This window comes from Pseudonaja textilis, chromosome 1 (genome assembly GCF_049901715.1).
Source record: "Pseudonaja textilis isolate UNSWEBS1 chromosome 1, rPseTex1.2, whole genome shotgun sequence".
In the NCBI taxonomy this organism is placed as follows: domain Eukaryota; kingdom Metazoa; phylum Chordata; class Lepidosauria; order Squamata; family Elapidae; genus Pseudonaja; species Pseudonaja textilis.
The window spans coordinates 63177758-63196537 of NC_141990.1; the positions used below are offsets into that span (position 1 = coordinate 63177758).

The 18780-nt window shown below is 37.8% G+C and overlaps 1 protein-coding gene across 2 annotated transcripts in view; it reads right to left on the minus strand.

Annotated features, from left to right (window-relative positions):
* CRIM1 (cysteine rich transmembrane BMP regulator 1) overlaps nucleotides 1-18780 on the minus strand; it is a 146353-nt gene that overhangs the window by 43751 nt on the left and 83822 nt on the right. For both annotated transcript variants that reach the window (XM_026695476.2, XM_026695477.2), the window contains 2 exons: nucleotides 10915-11157; nucleotides 4606-4726 (listed from right to left, as the gene is read on the minus strand). In XM_026695476.2, coding sequence (XP_026551261.1) covers nucleotides 4606-4726; nucleotides 10915-11157 — 364 coding nt within the window. The remainder of the gene's footprint in view (nucleotides 1-4605; nucleotides 4727-10914; nucleotides 11158-18780) is intronic.

Sequence of the window (18780 nt, forward strand, 5' to 3'; positions counted from 1 at the left end):
AAATGGCTTTGGGAATTAAACTCTGCGTCTTTGGAGTATGTGACATTGTGAAATACATAGAAAAGGGATAGGATTAGTGTTGAAATTCTGTTGCTATCAACCTAACTACCCCTTACCACTGTGCCCCACAGTATTCTATTATAATGGTATGGAGGATTTTCTTTTTGTTTTCTGCCAGGAAAGTAAGAATTATTATTTTCTTATGTACAGATAAAAAAAAATCCAATCTCTATTTCAGGAGCTCCATGGCATATATCAAGCTGGTGGGGTAGCCTGGTTCCCACTTACAATTTATTCCTGCTTGCTCCCTTTGTGAGCAAAAGAAAGATCTAACTTCATTATTTGCCCCCCAAAATGGTTATCAGTATTAAAAATATCCACAATAATATTGTGCAGAATATGTTCAAGTTATGTTATAAAGTTCTACAACACCATCAAAACTTTTTTTCCTAGGCATTATTTCTCAACATGTATTATATGAAAGTCCTACCAACATTATCAGCTGAGATTAAACAAATGTATTTTTGAAGCAGTGATATTAAACTTCTGGAAACCTTTCTCCAGAAATTCTTGCTATACACAGGAATATACACTGCTCAAAAAAATAAAGGGAACACTTAAACAACACAATGTAACTCCAAGTCAATCACACTTCTGTGAAATCAAACTGTCCACTTAGGTAGCAACACTGATTGACAATCAATTTCACATGCTGTTGTGCAAACTGAATAGACAACAGGTGGAAAGCATAGGCAGTTAGCAAGACATCCCCAATAAAGGAGTGGTTCTGCAGGTGGTGACCACAGACTACTCAATTCCTATGCTTTCTGGGTGATGGTTTGGTCACTTTTGAATGCTGGAGGTGCTTTCACTCTAGTGGTAGCATGAGACAGAGTCTACAACCCACACAAGTGGCTCAGGTAGTGCAGCTCATCCAGGATGGCACATCAATGCGAGCTGTGGCAAGGTCTGCTGTGTTTGTCAGCATAGTGTCCAGAGCATGGAGGCACTACCAGGAGACAGGCCAGTACATCAGGAGACGTGGAGAAGGCCGTAGGAGGGCAACAACCCAGCATCAGGACCATTACCTCCGCCTTTGTGCAAGGAGGGACAGGAGGAGCACTGCCAGAGCCCTGCAAAATGACCTCCAGCGGACCACAAATGTGCATGTGGCTGCTCAAACGGTCAGAAACAGACTCCACGAGGGTGGTATAAGGGCCCGATGTCCACAGGTGGGGGTTGTGCTTACAGCCCAACACCGTGCAGGACATTTGGCATTTGCCAGAGAACACCATGATTGGCAAATTTGCCACTGGCATCCTGTGCTCTTCACAGATGAAAGCAGGTTCACACTGAGCACATGTGACAGATGTGATAGGGTCTGGAGATGCCATGGAGAATGTTCTGCTGCCTGCAACATCCTCCAGCATGACCGGTTTGGCAGTGGGTCAGTAAAGGTGTGGGGTGGCATTTCTTTAGGGGGCCGCACAGCCCTCCATGTGCTCGCCAGAGGTAGCCTGACTGTCATTAGGTACCGAGATGAGATCCTCAGACCCCTTGTGAGACCATATGCTGGTGCGGTTGGTCCTGGGTTCCTCCTAATGCATGACAATGCTAGACCTCATGTGGCTGAAGTGTGTCAGCAGTTCCTGCAAGATGAAGGCATTGATGCTATGGACTGGACTGCCCATTTCCCAGACCTGAATCTAATTGAGCACATCTGGGACATCATATCTTGCTCCATCCACCAACGCTATTTTGCACCACAGACTGTCCAGGAGTTGGGGGATGCTTTAGTCCAGGTGTGGGAGGAGATCCCTCAGGAGACCATCCGCCACCTCATCAGGAGGTTGTAGGGAGGTCATACAGGCACGTGGAGGCCACACACACTACTGAGTTTCATTTTGACTTGTTTTAAGGACATTACATCAAAGTTGGATCAGCCTGTAGTGTTTCTTTCCACTTTAATTTTGAGTGTAACTCCAAATCCAGACCTCCATGGGTTTCCATTGATAATTTTTGTGTGATTTTGTTGTCAGCACATTCAACTACGTAATGAACAAAGTATTTAATAAGAATATTTCATTCATGCAGATCTAGGATGTCTTATTTTTGTGTTCCCTTTATTTTTTTGAGCAGTGTCTGTGTATGTGTGTGTGTGTGTGTGTGTGTATGTATATATATATATATATATATTCAGAAGGGGTGTGTGTGTGTGTATATTCAGAAGGGGTGTGTGTGTGTGTGTGTGTATATATATATATATATATATATATATATATATATATATATATATATATATATATATATATATATAATTCTTCTGAATATATATATAAAATATATATATTCCTTCTGAAGAGATGAGTTAAGAAAAACAGAGAAGGATGTCGGACCAGCCTCTATATTTTTCAGTCTTATTCATTATTATTTTTAACTATTATAGTGTTTCACTAACTCTTTGAAAGTGAACTGTTTCTTCAATAATAGTGAATTCAGAATTTCTTTTGTAAAATTGCAACTTTTATTAATAGTAATCAAATATAATATTTAATATTAACAATTAATTCTTCTATCTCCAGACATTTTTGGAATCTGTGTTTGGGAAAGAAAAGACAGCAACTTAAATGAAAATTATTCAAGCTAAATCTTATCCTAAAGTATAGCTTACTTGACATTATACTGATCTAATAAAATACATTAATTTAAAAAGTATGATAAATGATCTTGCAGTTAAATTTCTATCCACATTTCATATCAGATTTTTAATGATCTTTCCATGTTATTTAAAAATTTACAGTAGAAGAACACTAGATTTATGAAATTCATGGAATGATTAATTAAGCTAATCTTTCAAGCATATAACTAATTCTAATCTTTAGAATATTACCATTACCTCACACATATAGACAACACTGGACAAAATAAAATATTAATAGAGAGGGTACTGAATTAGAAGCTCCCTGGAAATAACATCAAACTGTATGATAATAACTGCTATTAATATATGTGATATATTGAAAACAACTTAAGATATTACAAATCTTAAGGAGCTGTTGTATTGCAGTGGTTAGAATGCAGTATTGCAGGCTAATTCTGCCAACTGCCAGCAATTCAATTTACATTGGCTCAAGGTTGACTCAGCCTTCCATTCTTCCTAGGTCTGTAAAATGAGGTCCCAGATTGTTGGGAGAAATAGGCTGACTCTGTAAATTGCTTAGAGAGTGCTATAAATCCCTCTGAAGTGATATATAAGTCTAAGTGCTATTGCTAAAGAGAAGCAATTGTATAAATTATTGGATTCTAAAATAAAGGCACATCAGATTTTTTTGAAAGAAACTCACCAAGGTGGAATATACCTTATTTTATATAACTTTGCATTACTCAACAGTTTTTGCAAACATGTTTCTCAATGATGAACCCAGGTTAAAGTTTTAAAATCATTTAGATCAGGTGTGTCAAATTTGATTTCACTGAGGGCTGCATTAGGGTTGTGTTTGACCTTGGAGGGGTGGGTGGGCATGGCCAGGGTGGGCATGGCCCAGCTCAACGTCACTCATGTTGGAGGCGCCTGTGGTGGCCCAAGAGCTCTGCCGAATTTTGGCGGGCAGAGGCACCGCTGGACAGTCCTTTGCTATTTCCAGGGCAGCCCCACGGACCAGATTAAGCACTTTGTGGGCTGCATCTGGCCACGTGGGCCTGACTTTGACACCCCTAATTTAGATGACTGAAACAAGGCTGCCAATAGATTGTGATGAATTCAAGAGCTCTGTTAATACTTTTTTCTTTAAGTATGCACAGGTACATGCTGACAAAGTCTTCATCTTGACTACAGGGACAGAGACAAGAGTAGAGGATTATTTTATAGTAGAAGCCAGACTTACATTTTTTCCCTATAGAAAATGTACTAGCAAAGCTCTACTAAAGAATACTCTATGAATCTATAACAGGGCTAAAGGCAGGAAGAATATTGGGACAACCATACATTTCAGAATCAGTTTCTAGAGAGTTTCAAGATTCTTGATTCTTTTTCCCACAAATGGTTGAAGTGGTGCCTGAATAATCTGTCACACAGAGAGCACACTATTTGTAAAGTGAAATTTTAGAAATTTAAAGTAAAATACTATATTTGAGTAATATAATGTATCACATGTTATATCTTACAGCTGTTAACCTAAAAAAAACATATACAGCTTCTTGACATATAGGATATGCTGAAAATACATCTTGGTACTGAGATGACCCAACATAATACTTTAAAGATTTTAGGGTAACCCGAAGTATCAAATTTGATAGCCATAAAGCCTATTTATACATGCCACAAATGTTTCATATTAAAGCTGTATTTTTGTTTTTTTCAAAATAGATTTTCCTCAAAACACAGGACTGAAAGAAAGCTATTCCAGGTTGTCATTAACACTTTTCATAGAATGATTAGTCAGTCTAGAAAATCTTCCATTTGAAACCCAACATTCTTTATTAAATAACATTAGTTAACATAGTAACTTAATAATCAGTATACTAATATACTTGACTTTTTTCTGTCACAAGTTTAGTGTCGGTATATTACGTGACTGTGATACTATGACATCAGATATAACAAACCTTGTGGGAAGAGTGCAGCATCCATCAGCTGTCAGCCTGACTTGAGTTTCATAGCTATCCAATGGACAGGCAACTTGTTGGACAGGAGGGCATTCCACTGTACTACAGTCCACGCTGAACACTGGTAGGAAACGATTAAGGTAAAGAAAAGAATGAAATAATCTCTTTTTAGAAAGCATAGTGATAAACTTCATCAGCTGTATATCATTTGAACTCTGCTGCTGGAGAAGACTTTTAGTAGTATCACACACAACCAGAAAAATAAACAAATAAATTGTTGAACAAATCAAGCCAGAGTTCTCACTCAAGGTATTTAAATATTATATAGCTTCATGTCTATTATTCTGGACACACTGTGTGGAGACATCATTCCTTTGATGTCCATAATACCTGGAACAGTTAAAAGAAAAAGAAGAAAAGGAGAGCAAGCAGTATGTTGGATAAATTCTATTAGGAAACCAATGACTGCATCATTAAGAGACCTAAAAATTCAAGTTGAATCAGGCCATTCTGCAGAAAATCTATTCATATAGTTGCTAAAGATCGACAGCAACCTGATGAGATTTTAATCAATCACATCACAGTATAAATATTAAGTGATACACATCTTATTTTAAAATTAGTTGTTGAATTATTATAAATGTAAAGAGTAGGGCTGTGAGACATTTTATTTAGTTTTTTTGATTCATGGCCAATACAACTGAATTGCCAAACTCAATTATTTTCAAATTAACTGCCTTTGAATAGATCTGCATAGTTGAATTATGTCAGGTCAATAATCTGAATTGGACTGATGATTTGTATCAGATTAGAGCCAACCCATCCATCCCTAAAAATCAGTCATTTATATCAACCATATTTGTTGTAATGCAGGTGCTAAGTGATGCATGATTTTGGGATCCTATTATCCATGCTGGAAGATCTACACAAGTTTGCTAAGCTTGCTTGGGAACATGTCAAGAAATTTTTGGGAAGTGCAGTAAAGCTTTATACCAGGCAAGGGATGTGCAGACTAGATTTAGTGGGACACTGAAAAACGTATGAATGTGGGAAAGAAAACTTACTGTACATTTTTGGAAAATTAATATGAGGAAGTTAATAGGCTAGAATAATGGGATGTTTTGCACAAATATTATGCCTTGTTGCTGAATATGTTAAAAGCATTATATAATGGAAACAAAGAATGTGGTGAGAATAAATGAACTAGTTTAGTGAACAGGGAAAAGATTAAGGATATGAGATGTTTCCTTTCACTGTTAAATACATTTATGGATAAAGGGAAAACTGAGGATGACACTAGAGAAGTGTTAGTTGGAACCAACAATGTGGCTATACTTTTGAATGCAGATGATACTGTGTTGTTGGCTGACAAGCTTAACAATTTGCAGAAAGCATTAGAAAGGTTGAATGAATATGAAAATTAATGAATAAAAAGATGAAGATCTTTGAAAAGGAAAACAAAGTTAACAACTGGAAATATATAAATGGAGGAATGGGCATTTTTAACTGGAAACCAGAAGGAACTGTTGGAAACTGGCAAAAAACATAGAAAACCTCAGTCACAAGACTATGTGGGATATTGTAACTGGTCATAAGTATGTGTGTGTATGTATCGCTGTCAAAACACCAAAAACAGGTCAAGTAGCTCTGGGGAGGCCAGTCGTAAATTAGAACACTTGTTAAGCAACTGGCCATTAAGCGAGGACCACTTATATTTGGATTGTCAGTCACATGCCCACCTAGCCATACCCAATCAGTCACATGCCCACCTAGCCACACCTAGTCAGCAAGCCACGCCCATCCAGACACATGACCACCAAGCCACACCCACAAATTAGGCCAGGCCCATATAATTGGTTGTTAAGAAATTTGAATCCCACCCCAGTGTGTAGGTGTCTAGATTTATACCAGCATACTCAATATTTTTTTGGATCTACTCACATGTAGGTTTTCATAAAAACATTTTTGTCATGAGATGGAATATGATTGTGCCCACTATCAGCACAAGTGCTAATACTCTGATTCTGAATTCCAAGTAACATAAAATATATACCTAGCAACTTTAAAAGCACAACTATAATGACGTGGGAAAATACCCGAAGCTGAATACCATACATGTAAGTACCCACAAAAACTTAAGAAAACACACACACACACACACACACACACACACACACACACACACATATATATTTGGTTATTCGGGTTTTCTCCCGCGTAAAATTGGAAGTATCTTGGCAACGTTTCGACGAAATCTCATTCATCATCTTCAGGCTTGTGTCTTCGGCTTTGTGCTTCTCTGAGTAATGTGAGCTTGCAGCTGCTTCTTCCTTTTAACTGCTAGTGGGGGTGTGACTTGATTGGGTGGGGTTTTGGCTGTGTTCTGATTGGCTGGGGGTGTGTTCTATTCAAGTGGGGGCTTGGCTGTGCTCAGGTTAGTCTTAGTTGCCAGGGGATTTGAGCTGGCGAGCTGTGATCCTGTTGTTTGGCTTCACATTCATGGTCGTGTCACATCTTCATGGTGGGCGTCCATTCGCTTCATGTATGGGTCGGAGGGGTTTGAAGCGGGTAGTGATGCAGCTGCGGTACGGCTTCTGGTCCATGGTCATGTCTCATCATCTGTGTGGGTGTGAGTCTGTTTTCTATGTGGAGGTGTGGTGGTAGCATCTTGTGTGGCCCTCGTGGGTGTGGGTCTGGTGTCATTGTTCGTGTTAGGTACTCATTTGTTAGTGAAGGCGGGTTTCCAAATGGCTGGTAAGTGGGAATCCATGCATAATCCATCAACTCACACGTTAGAAACTCATTCCAGTTCATTGAGATCATAAAGAAACAAAACTTACAGCCCAGCAACCTACTAGTGAGCTTCAATGTCATATCCCTCTTCATCCAAGTGCCAATAAAAGAAGCCTTGACAGCCATCCAAAACAAATACAACCCCCCCAAGTTGGTCGATCTGACCAACCACTGCCTGTCCAATACATACTTCACCTACAATGGGCAAAAATACAAACAAATAGAAGGGATCACCCCTCTCACCTGTCATCGCAAACCTCTACATGGAACACTTTGAAACACAAGCTCCACAAAAATATGGTCACAAACCCAAACTCTGGCTCAGATACGTAGATGACACCTTCATAATCTGGCCACATGGGAAAGAAAAACTGAACAACTTCCTCACACACCTCAACAGCCTACACCCCAAAATACAATTCACCATGGAAACAGAAGCTAACAATCAACTTCCCTTTCTAGATGTCTTAGTATACAAAAAATCCAATGGCTCCCTAGGACACACCATCTACCAGAAGAAAACACACACAAACCACTATATACACGCACTCTCACACCACCACCCAGTACAGATCAATTCCATAGTCGAGACACTCATCTTCAGAACAAAATGCTTAGCCAATGAACAACACCTAAAAACCGAACTACACACTCTCACTAACGTACTAACAGCCAATGGATTCCAAAGAAAGAAGATTACCCACCTAATCCAAAAAGAAACCCCAACCAAAATCCAAGACAGAGAACAAGAGAACAGCAAAGCCCTCCTCCCATATATAAAAGGCACTACAGCTAAAATCAGCAAGATCCTCCAAAAACACATTAAGACAGCATTCTGCACAAACAGAAAAATATCCACCATCCTAAGAAACCCTAAAGACAGAATCGAGTTAGAAAACCAAGGAGTATACGAAATCCCATGCACCACTTGCCCCACCACATACATTGGACAAACCAACAGAAGAATAAGTGCATGCATTGAAAAACACAAGAACTCAATCAAAAAAGAAGAACCGACCTCTTCCCTGGTCCAACACCTCAAAGCCACAGGACATGAGATTGACTTTAAAAATAGCAGAACTATCGCCAAAACAAAACACTTCAACAACAGAATAATCAGAGAAGCCATAAAGATAGAAAAACGCCCACACAGCATGAATAAATGAGATGATACCTCCCGCCTACCAGCCATTTGGAAACCCACCCTCACTAACAAATGAGTACCTAACATGAGCAATGACACCAGACCCACACCCATGAGGGCCACACAAGATGCTACCACCACACCTCCATGTAGAAAACAGACTCACACCCACACAGATGATGAGACACGACCACGGACCAGAAGCTGTACTGCAGCTGCATCACTACCTGCTTCAAACCCCTCCAATCCATACATGAAGCGAACTGATGCCCACCATGAAGATGCGGAATGACCACGAACGTGAAGCCAAACAACAGGAACACAGCTCACCAGCTCAAATCCCCCGGCAACTAAGACTAACCTGAGCACAACCAAGCCCCAACCTGAACAGAGCACACCCCCACCCAATCAGAACACAGCCAAGCCCCCACCCAATCAAATCAACACTCCCACTAGCAGTTAAAAGGAAGAAGCAGCTGCAAGCTTACATTACTCTGAGAAGCACCAAGCCGAAGACACAAGCCTGAAGATGACGAATGAGATTTCGTCGAAACGTTGCCAAGATACTTCCAATTTTATGCGGGAGAAAACCTGAATAACCAAAGATCCACATACAAATACCTGCGAAAACCTCAGAACGAGTACACACACACACACACACACACACACACACACACACACACACACACAGTGAGCAGTATTGGCTAGCATTATTCTTTCAAAATGCTGGTAGTTACCTTCAAAACCTTTCATGGCTTGAGACTGGTTTACTTATTGAACCATCCCAATGATATCTTTCTTTCCTATTAGATCTGGTAGGAGTGGTGTGCACAGGGGCCTTTTTGTGAGGGAGTGTCAGGAAGAGAACTCTTTCTATCATGGTACCTACCAGAGGTGGTATTCAGCAGGTTCTGACCAGTTCTGGACAACCGGTAGTGAAAATTTTGAGTAATTCAGAGAACTGGCAAATATCTACCTCTGACAGGAGATTTTACAGTATCCTTCCCCTGCCAGGCCCACCAAGCCACAATCATAGAACTGGTCGTAAAAATTTTTTAAATCCCACCACTGGTGCTTACCCTCTAGAACATTATCTCCTTGAGATCATACTTCCACTGATTCTAATTTGTTAGATTTATATCCTGTCTTACGTATAGGAGTTCAAGATGGCATACACTGTACTCCTCCTTCCTATTGTTCCTATTGTTCCCACAACAAAAACTCTGGAATAGGTTGAACCAAAAGAGAGTGATTGTCAGACCCCAAACAAAGAATGACATCTGGGGATTCTTACAAACTGAATTCTTTAATTGTTCCATGTCTACAGACAAAATCTTGCAAAACTGAGTCTACCAAATATTCCATAACTATTAGGGAGGGGTTGCCTTTACTTTCCTTCTCTCACATATAACATCCAGACTGAGTTGCCTTTTGCTTTTCTAGGAATCTTCCTTTCTTGGAATCCACCTTTTCACTACATTCCATCACAGTGATTGAGTCAATGAGCCACCTAATGAAGTGAAGTCACCTAATGAACCCCTGTGGCTGAAGTGGACTTGATTTTCCTCAATAGCAACTTGTAGTGTTAACCACAACTACCATGTTACAGTGACTCACTTTTTTTTCTCAATTCTTTTGAGTTTCCAAAATATTTAATTCCAATGATTATATTTTATTTACTTAAAGGGCCAGAATGTAAACTACTGTGGTTACACCTATGATATATCTTCAAACAGTTGAGAATACTTCTCAGACTATAAATACTACCATAATCCAGCCACATAAAATTTACAGACTGTATTTTCTATTATACAGATAAGGGTGATAAAATAATAAAGTTGTTACACTGCGTGGCTGTGTTTAGAACAAAGTCCTTTTATCAGTTTTTCTGGCCCTTCATCATTCAGCAGGAGCACTGGGAATCCCTCTGTAACAGCACAAAACTAGAATAGGCGGCTGGATTCTTTTTTCTGTTTGACTAACTCATGGTTGCAGATTGCTTTAAAGATGATTTCAAAGCCAATTACGATAGCTACTCACCGCAGACTGCCTTTTTTTTTGAATCAACAAAAGATAAAAAGACCATCTGACTACCTCATAAATTTATATGCCACCACACAGGTTAATAACCTACTACCTCATCTGATCTTCCAATATGTTTTTTTCCCCACCTTTTTGAGGATCCTCTCAAAGACTGAACAATTCTGACATAGTCAAAAGTTCAGGTCAGTCATATTTAAAGTATTTGCCTCATTTTATTGATAGGAACTTAATTATTAGGGTTGTTGTGTTTTAAACAACAATGTTATATGATCTAGGAGTCTTTTGTATTAGTAGTGAGAACGGGCCCATATTAAATTATATAGCTTTACCTGGTTTACATTCATAGAAATCACAGCATTCTCCTGGCTTTCCTGATGCTTTGGAAACCAGTATATTCAAATAGCCGGGTTGGCAGACCTTCCTCAAACATCCTGCAGGATTGCAGACACAACGGCTCGGAAGAGGGCAACATTCTCCAGGCGGAGCATAGCCTTCAATCAGAATAGAGTCCTCTGGACAGCGTGGAGAAAACTGCACTTCACAGCGGGCTTTGGAGCAGTCCGGTTTTTCTTCTGAAAGCAAGACAGTAAACACACGTCAGGAAGACATTACCTGATATCTGAAGCTTCATAGTAATGAAAAGCCATACACACATATTATAAAATGTTTTTTTTTAACCATGCTACGTACCCAGCCAATTACATTGCAGTAGTGGTCCTTGAGGAACCGGAAAATTCATAAGGAAGATGGATTTACAAGGGATATTTCTAATAAATATAATTCCCATGAAAATGAGGTGTGCACATTTCCCTTAAAGATGAATGTTTGCTTGCTTGATCTTTTTTTTACAATAGATATCCTGATCCAAAATTCCATTGAGATGAGATAATCACTTGTAGTCCTTACAGAGATGAAGACAGTGATCACACAGAACACTAAAAATGTTTGGTTGCCTTAGGGACACAAGCCTAGCCAAGTCTGCACATATTTGGACTTTTTGTCTATTTCTTAGTGAAGACTACATTATTCCTTAATATCTTTTTGAAGAAAAAATAATGTCCCAGGTGGATTATAAGTGACAGCTATTTGAACTGCAACCATTTACTACATGTGGGGCTCCTTGCAAAGGGTGTTGGCACAAAGCTTACTGTGAATTGAGTCAGGTTTCTCAGCAATGTTGGTCTCAGCCAATGGAAGAGTTTAAATTAGTTCTTTAGTTGTTATTTTAAGGAAGACTACTTTTCATTTTAGCAGAAGTTCATAAAACAGCTACTATTTCAAACAATAATACAAAATATTTATTTATTTATTATTTATTTGTATCTGGCCTTTATTTTTAGAAATAATTCAAAGTAGAAAACTTATCCAACACAAGTTCGTCCTATTTTCCTCACAACATACTGTGAGGTGTATTGGGTAGAGAATGAGTGACTTAGCCAGCTTTCATGGCTAAGGCAGGAGTTCACTGCTTTCTAGCTTGGTGCCTTAACCATCAGACCAAACTGTCTCAAAAATACTAACAAAACCGGCAATAAAATTAATACTAACAGAACCAGCAATACAAACTGAGGCAGGCTAAATAACTTGTTAAAATCAAGTGGATAATGCAATTTTTCATATGCAAACAGATACAATAACTTTTGGCACATTCCACAAGGTCATAAAATCATTTTAAGTTAATGGATTAAATGGGTTTGAGCAATGGCAGCAGAATGAAAGAAATCATGCTGCTTATTTGAGCATAAAAGTTCTTCAAATTTTATTTCCCTGTTTTTGGGAAGTTATTAATTTTCCTTTGTTTCACATTACACTCTCCATCTTAAAACAAAATACTTAAAGCTGATTAGGAGTAAATAACCATTTTCTGTTAGAGTAATCTTGGATTAACATAAAGCGGCATCCACAGATTCAGTCATGAGAAATTTCCCTATTACAGTTTCTACATTAACAGGATTTGAGAAATCAAAGGTTCATAGCAAGGACAAATAGCTAGTGAGATAAGCCAGTGCAGTATACTATAATAGTTGAATAGTTTCTCTAGTTTGATTCAGATCTTGTTCTAACATTTCTCCCATTATACAAAATGGCTTACATTATCTGTCTATCATCTATCTATCAACTTCTCCAGGCATTCTATGACCAAGTATAATCGGAGAACAGCTTATTTCATCTGGCTGTGTGCTGTCCAGACAGTTTAGAGTTAATGGGATATGGGATAGTTAGTTAGGACTTGTGCAAGAATCCAGAGGACCACTCTGCTGCCATCTAATATAAGCCACATATGTTATTAGGAGTAGTTAATAACTGCATTTTTTTCCTTTTCCATACAAAGTATGCAGTGTTTTAAAATCTACTTGGAAACAAAAGCTTTTCTTATGCATAGAAATTGTTGTTAATAAAACATATTTTGTACAAAAATATGCAAATAATGCTCATATACTTAGCAGCACTGGATGTTATCACACAGCTTGCAGCACACTCCTTCATAACTCTCAGAAACTTCAAATAAGTTATCTTGCATTATCTTGGTTTTCTGGTTTCACTTTTGTCAATTCACATTTAGATGCAGCTATTCTCTTTTTTAAAAACCTACTCTCCCCACCCACATAATCAACGTTTTACTAGCTTAACCTCACTCATGCACCTCTATCATCCTTGCTAGAACAAACTCTACTGGAGAAGGGCTGGATCTTCTTTAGAACTGGGGAGGAGGTAAAAGTATAATTATTACAATATTTAGTGTTTCAAAGGAACATAATTATTACAATATTTAATCTTTTTAAATAACTAAATGCATTAATAAACCCATTACTCTATAAACAATATTAAAATATATCAATGCCTCCTAGTAGAATAGCTAGGAGTAATTAGTAGGTCAGTCTATTCTTGCTTATTTCAGGTGTGCAGTTGCTGAACCATTAAAATTATTTCAGATGCAGTCAAGACAAATGGAGAGGCAAAGACTTAAGCATAAGTCAAAGTTCTGAGAAATAACTTTCTGTCCTACCCTTCCTTTGACTGCCACCATCTGCAGCTCATGGGTATCTGAGCAAACATTCAATAAACATTAGTCTAGAAAAAATCCTGCATGGTCTGGAAAAATCCTACAACTTTTTAATGGGGCACAATGCTTTAGGATTTTAGTGAAGTATTCATGCACTCTGAGGGTAATTATTTCCCATTAATTTTGCATAACCTCAAAATATTTATTTAATACAGCAACAATTTCACATTTGAATTCTTTAAGAATGCATAATTGGAAATGTTATCTGTTATTGTTTAATGACTAAATGATAACATCTCAATATCTTATGGAAGGAAGGTTATAGTGAAAAAAATCATTCTGGGAGTTTATTTATCTTTTTTGATAGTCTGATTATGATTTTGTTCCCTATTTTCATTCTGTATTAATATTAAGTGCTACCTTAGGAAGGGAATGGACTAGAGTAAAACATAAAGACTGGAAAAAAAACCAGCTGATTACATATCGTCCTGATTTTTCCCCCCAACTGATTAGCTAATTATTATTTTTCATTTGTCAAAAGTGTTCAAGTCTCACTGCATTTTAGAGGCTTCCATGTCCTCAGGCCACCTGAACGACGACTCGCCTGTAAATCTGCAACCTCCTACTTTACAAGGCTTTAACTATTTTTGAACTTTGCATAAATCTCCTAGATACTTGAAACAGTGTGGCCAGATAAAGTCTTTACTGCAATCTACTGAAACTGGTTAGTCCTATGCATGGCAGGCAACCACTCTATCTTTGTCCTACCTGTCCCATGTTTCAAAGGACTCTTTGCATTGCCCCTCATAGTTTTGAAGGCATGTAACAGTTGCCTTGAGAATCTTTCTCTTTCCACCTGTCTCTCACATGTGCTACTCTCCTGTCTGCAATTTGGAGATTATTATAGCTCTTATAAATTGTTTCTAATTTTGCAGAAATAAACCATCACCTCCTTCTCCGTCATAAGTCTAGTTTTCTTTAAACTATCTTTACTGCATTGCCAGTGATTTTTACTGTTAATGATATGCAGGTTCTAAGGTTCCTTAAAGAGCAAAAAATAACCAATGATTTGCTGACCTCTTTTTTATATAGTATGATTGCCTTCACTGAAAGAATAAAATAGTAAAAATAAAGAAAAACCCTGTATCACCATGAAAGTAAAAACCAACCAAACAACAAACAGGATAAAAAAGATCTGAAATAATGATCAGCAACACTTTATCCAGTGCTAGACTTTTAGAAAAAGTATGAAGGAACAAGAAAAGATGCAGATATAATACAAATGAAATGAAAATTGGGACATCATCCACAGGAAAATTAAGCTCTAAAATACCCATGGACAGAAAAAAGAAGGGAGGAAAACATGGTTAATTTTTTCTTCTTCTCAGCCTGAGAACAATTCATAGCCCATAGGGCTGCTCTATCTGGATTACCATTTTTCATATTTTTCTTCTCTCCTAACTTTTAGATGATCTTATTGCATAGTACAGAAAAGAAAAAGAAAAACAACAAATGTTTATTCATATCTGGAGCATATCTAATTTAATAACTAGTTTATATGCACAAAGAATTGCTTATCCAACTGGTCTGAAATGAGCAATGAAAAATAAAAATTACAAATTCAAACAACTTATCACAATTGACAATTTCTGTCAATGAAGATTATTGGAAAATAATCTTAATAAACAATGCATGTATCTCCAACAAAATGATTGGTTATATGCAAATATATGCAAATAGTTTAGAAAAGGCATAAGTACTGAACATTTACTAGTTCAAGTTATGTTACAGTAAAATATTTTTTTTATTCTAGCTCTAAAATCTAAACCTTTGACCAAACTTGACATGCTAGTTAATGTACAGCACAGTAGAATTGCCAATATGATAGATGTTCAATGATTTCATATTACATTTTCTTACCGGGGAACACTTTTGTTTTATCATAGTGTTTATAAAATAAAATATTTATTAAAGCACTTTTTTGCCACACTTTTTTTTTTGCCAGAAACCAGCAAAAAATGCCACAAATTGTAATCATGTGAGTGCAGAATACTGCAAATGGTCATAAATATGAGTTGGTTGCCAAGTGCCTGAATTGTGATCACAGAACTGTATGGTAGTGGATGGGGCAAGGGCCTTCCATGCAAGTTTGGTTGTAAAGTACTTTTTCCCCAGGGCCATTGTGACTTTGAATTTAAATGAATAGTCATGTATCAAGGATTACCTGTAACAACAGGCAATATTTATCAGGGCTTTGCTAAATGCTAGATGCTGACTCATCTAGAACAGCGGGGGGCTATCTGAGGATGCTTTTTGTGGATTTTAGTTCTGCGTTAAACACTATTCTTTCACATAGACTAGTGCCTACTCTTCTGGACCTTGGGCTTTCTAATTCAATCTGCCTTTGGATTATGGATTTCCTGTCTGCTCATAGAGGGTTAGATTAGGTAATCATACCTCTTCATCCCTTATTCTTAACACTGGTACACCACAGGGTTGTGTGTTGAGTCCCTTACTCTATACTCTTTATGTGCATGACTGCATTCCCACTCACATTAGTAATACTATTGCTAAATTTGCAGATGATGCAACGGTAGTGGCAGTTATCTCCGGGGAGGGGGGATGAGTCTGCCTACCGAGATGAGGTGGACCGGTTGCTTTCGTGGTGTGGAGACAATAACTTGGTCCTCAGCGCCAATAAGACCAGGGAACTTATAGTGGATTATAGAAGGAACAGATCAGACATCTATCCCCTGCTTATCAATGGAGACCAAGTGGAGCAAGTGCCCAGTTTTAAGTTTCTAGGTGTTACCCTAAAAGAAGACCTGACCTGGGGTGTCCACATTGCAGCCCTGGTCAAAAGGGCCCAGCAGAGATTATACTACCTGAGACTTCTCAGAAAACAACAACTGAATGAAAAACTGCTGGTGACCTTCTACCACTGCACCACAGAGAGCATTTTAACATACTGCACCTCTGTATGGTTTGCCAATTGCACAGTGGCAAATAGGAAAGCACTCCAGAGGGTTAATGTCATTGCCCTGAAGATCATTGGTTGCCCTCTCCCCTCTTTGGAAGAGCTTTATAGCTCCTGCTGCCTTAAGAAACTTCAAAACATTCTCAAAGATCCATCTCATCCTGGGAACCCTTTTTTTGAACTATTACCATCTGGCAGATGGTACAGAATAATAAAAACAAGGACAAATAGGCTGAAAAACAGCTTCTATCCCAAGGCAGTAGCTCTTTTGAATTCTGCTGTATAGTGCAGTGTTGGTGTAGTGTTGGGGATTTTCAGTTCAATGTGTGGAGGGTGAAGGATGAGTGTTTGTGTTTATTTTCATGGTCATGGTCATGATGTGCACTGAAGATGGTGTTTGATTTCGTTGTATGAGGTGCAATGACAATAAAAAACAAGTAAACTAAACTAAATCCTTTGGAAAAAGTGCTTTGGAATGGAATGCATTCTTAAAAGCAAAGGGGCTGTGCATATACTGTGATGGCTGGGAACAATTTTCAAAACTGTACCAGCCTGGGAAAAAAAGCATAGCTGCTTTAATAATAAAAAAGGGAGCTTCCTCTACACTCCTTTGTTCCGAAGCACTTCTTTTGAAGAACTTCCACAGCTCTAATAGTTTCCAAATTGTGTATCATATTGTAGTGAAAAATCTTACATCCTTTTATATTGTTAAAATCTAATAAAAAACACCTTTCTTCCACTTGGAGGTCAACTACAGCTGTCATTGAAATTGATGCCAAACAATAGAAGTACTGTACAGTAACACAAGGGCAGGAAGGAAATATTAAAAGGATTAGAGATAAACAAGAAAAATGATTATCCAGCTGAAGCAGGCAGGCAGACAGGCAACCCTACAGGAATGCAAAATACTCAAAAGGATTTTTAGGATATCAAAAGGATAGTTAATTCGATTTTAAAGAGAGATTACATTAGATACACATTGTATATCATCCCTCACAAATGAACTGATAGAAGCAGAAACTACACCAAACTTTTATGTAATTGTCAAATCATATCTGGATTCTTGTGTTCAAAAGAGATTTTGTTTTAAATTTTTGGAAAGAGGATTAAAAGATTTTAGACAATAATAGATTTGTAAAACTGGAACATAAATGTGAAAAAAGTAACATGAACTTCCATATTCGGTAATATATTAAGAGGACACCAGGAGTATGCACCACACAGGGGTTTTGCAAGAATCCCAGACTTCTTAATTTGCAAGTATTTCAGATTTCCTGAAAACCTGGCTCCAACTGCTTTGTACTGCCCAGGGCTTTTCTTTTTGAGAGCAATATTAGATAGCCAATATGGAGCTATATTTACAGATTCTATTAATTCAGGGCCAATTACTCCAGCTCATTTGGCTTCAGCCTTTCCATACTTGAAAAGACAATGCTTAAATTTACATTTTGAGGGGTCAAATAATGCCTTACAAGGGTGGAGTAAGCCCAACTGACCACCCAACATGGCTGAACTTGAATTTCAAACCTTCCTGGAGCTAGTCTCAAAATTAACCATAGGTTGATCTAAGCATTAAATTAGCATTCTAATTTAAGCCCCTGGAAACTTTTGCTGCTATTGACCAGACAAAGAGAGTTAAAGAGATTGTTGGAGAGGCTGGGAAAGTAAAGGAAGAGAGAACAGACATAACAAGACCAAACATAGAAGACAGGTCCATAGGAGATTTATCTTACAAATGGCAATTCAGCCCAGGCAGTGAGAAACCTGCTGAAAATATTTCAAGTTTTTCAGAGACTCCATCTTAAAAAAAAACTCATTATATGTAAGATTTGATAATTTCTAAAATTTGCTAGCCAATTTTATTAAAAGGCACATCTAAGTTCCTGCTCAACGATGAGAATCAATAGATCAATACAACAAAGGTGGAATACTCTACCTGACTCTGTATTTTCTTCCACTAACCCCAAACACTCTAAACTCAGACTGTCTATTGATCTCACCCCGTGCCTAAGAGTTCTGTAAGGGGCGTGCATAAGCACACCAACATGCCTACCGTCCCTGTCTTAATGTTCCCTTTTATTCATATCTATTTTATGTATTACGAATCATGTTTATACTTATATATATTATCAAATGCATGCTTGAAAAATAAGTAAATAAAATAAAATAAAATAAATTTTTCCTACCTGCAAATTCATCTTAGCCTAGTATCAT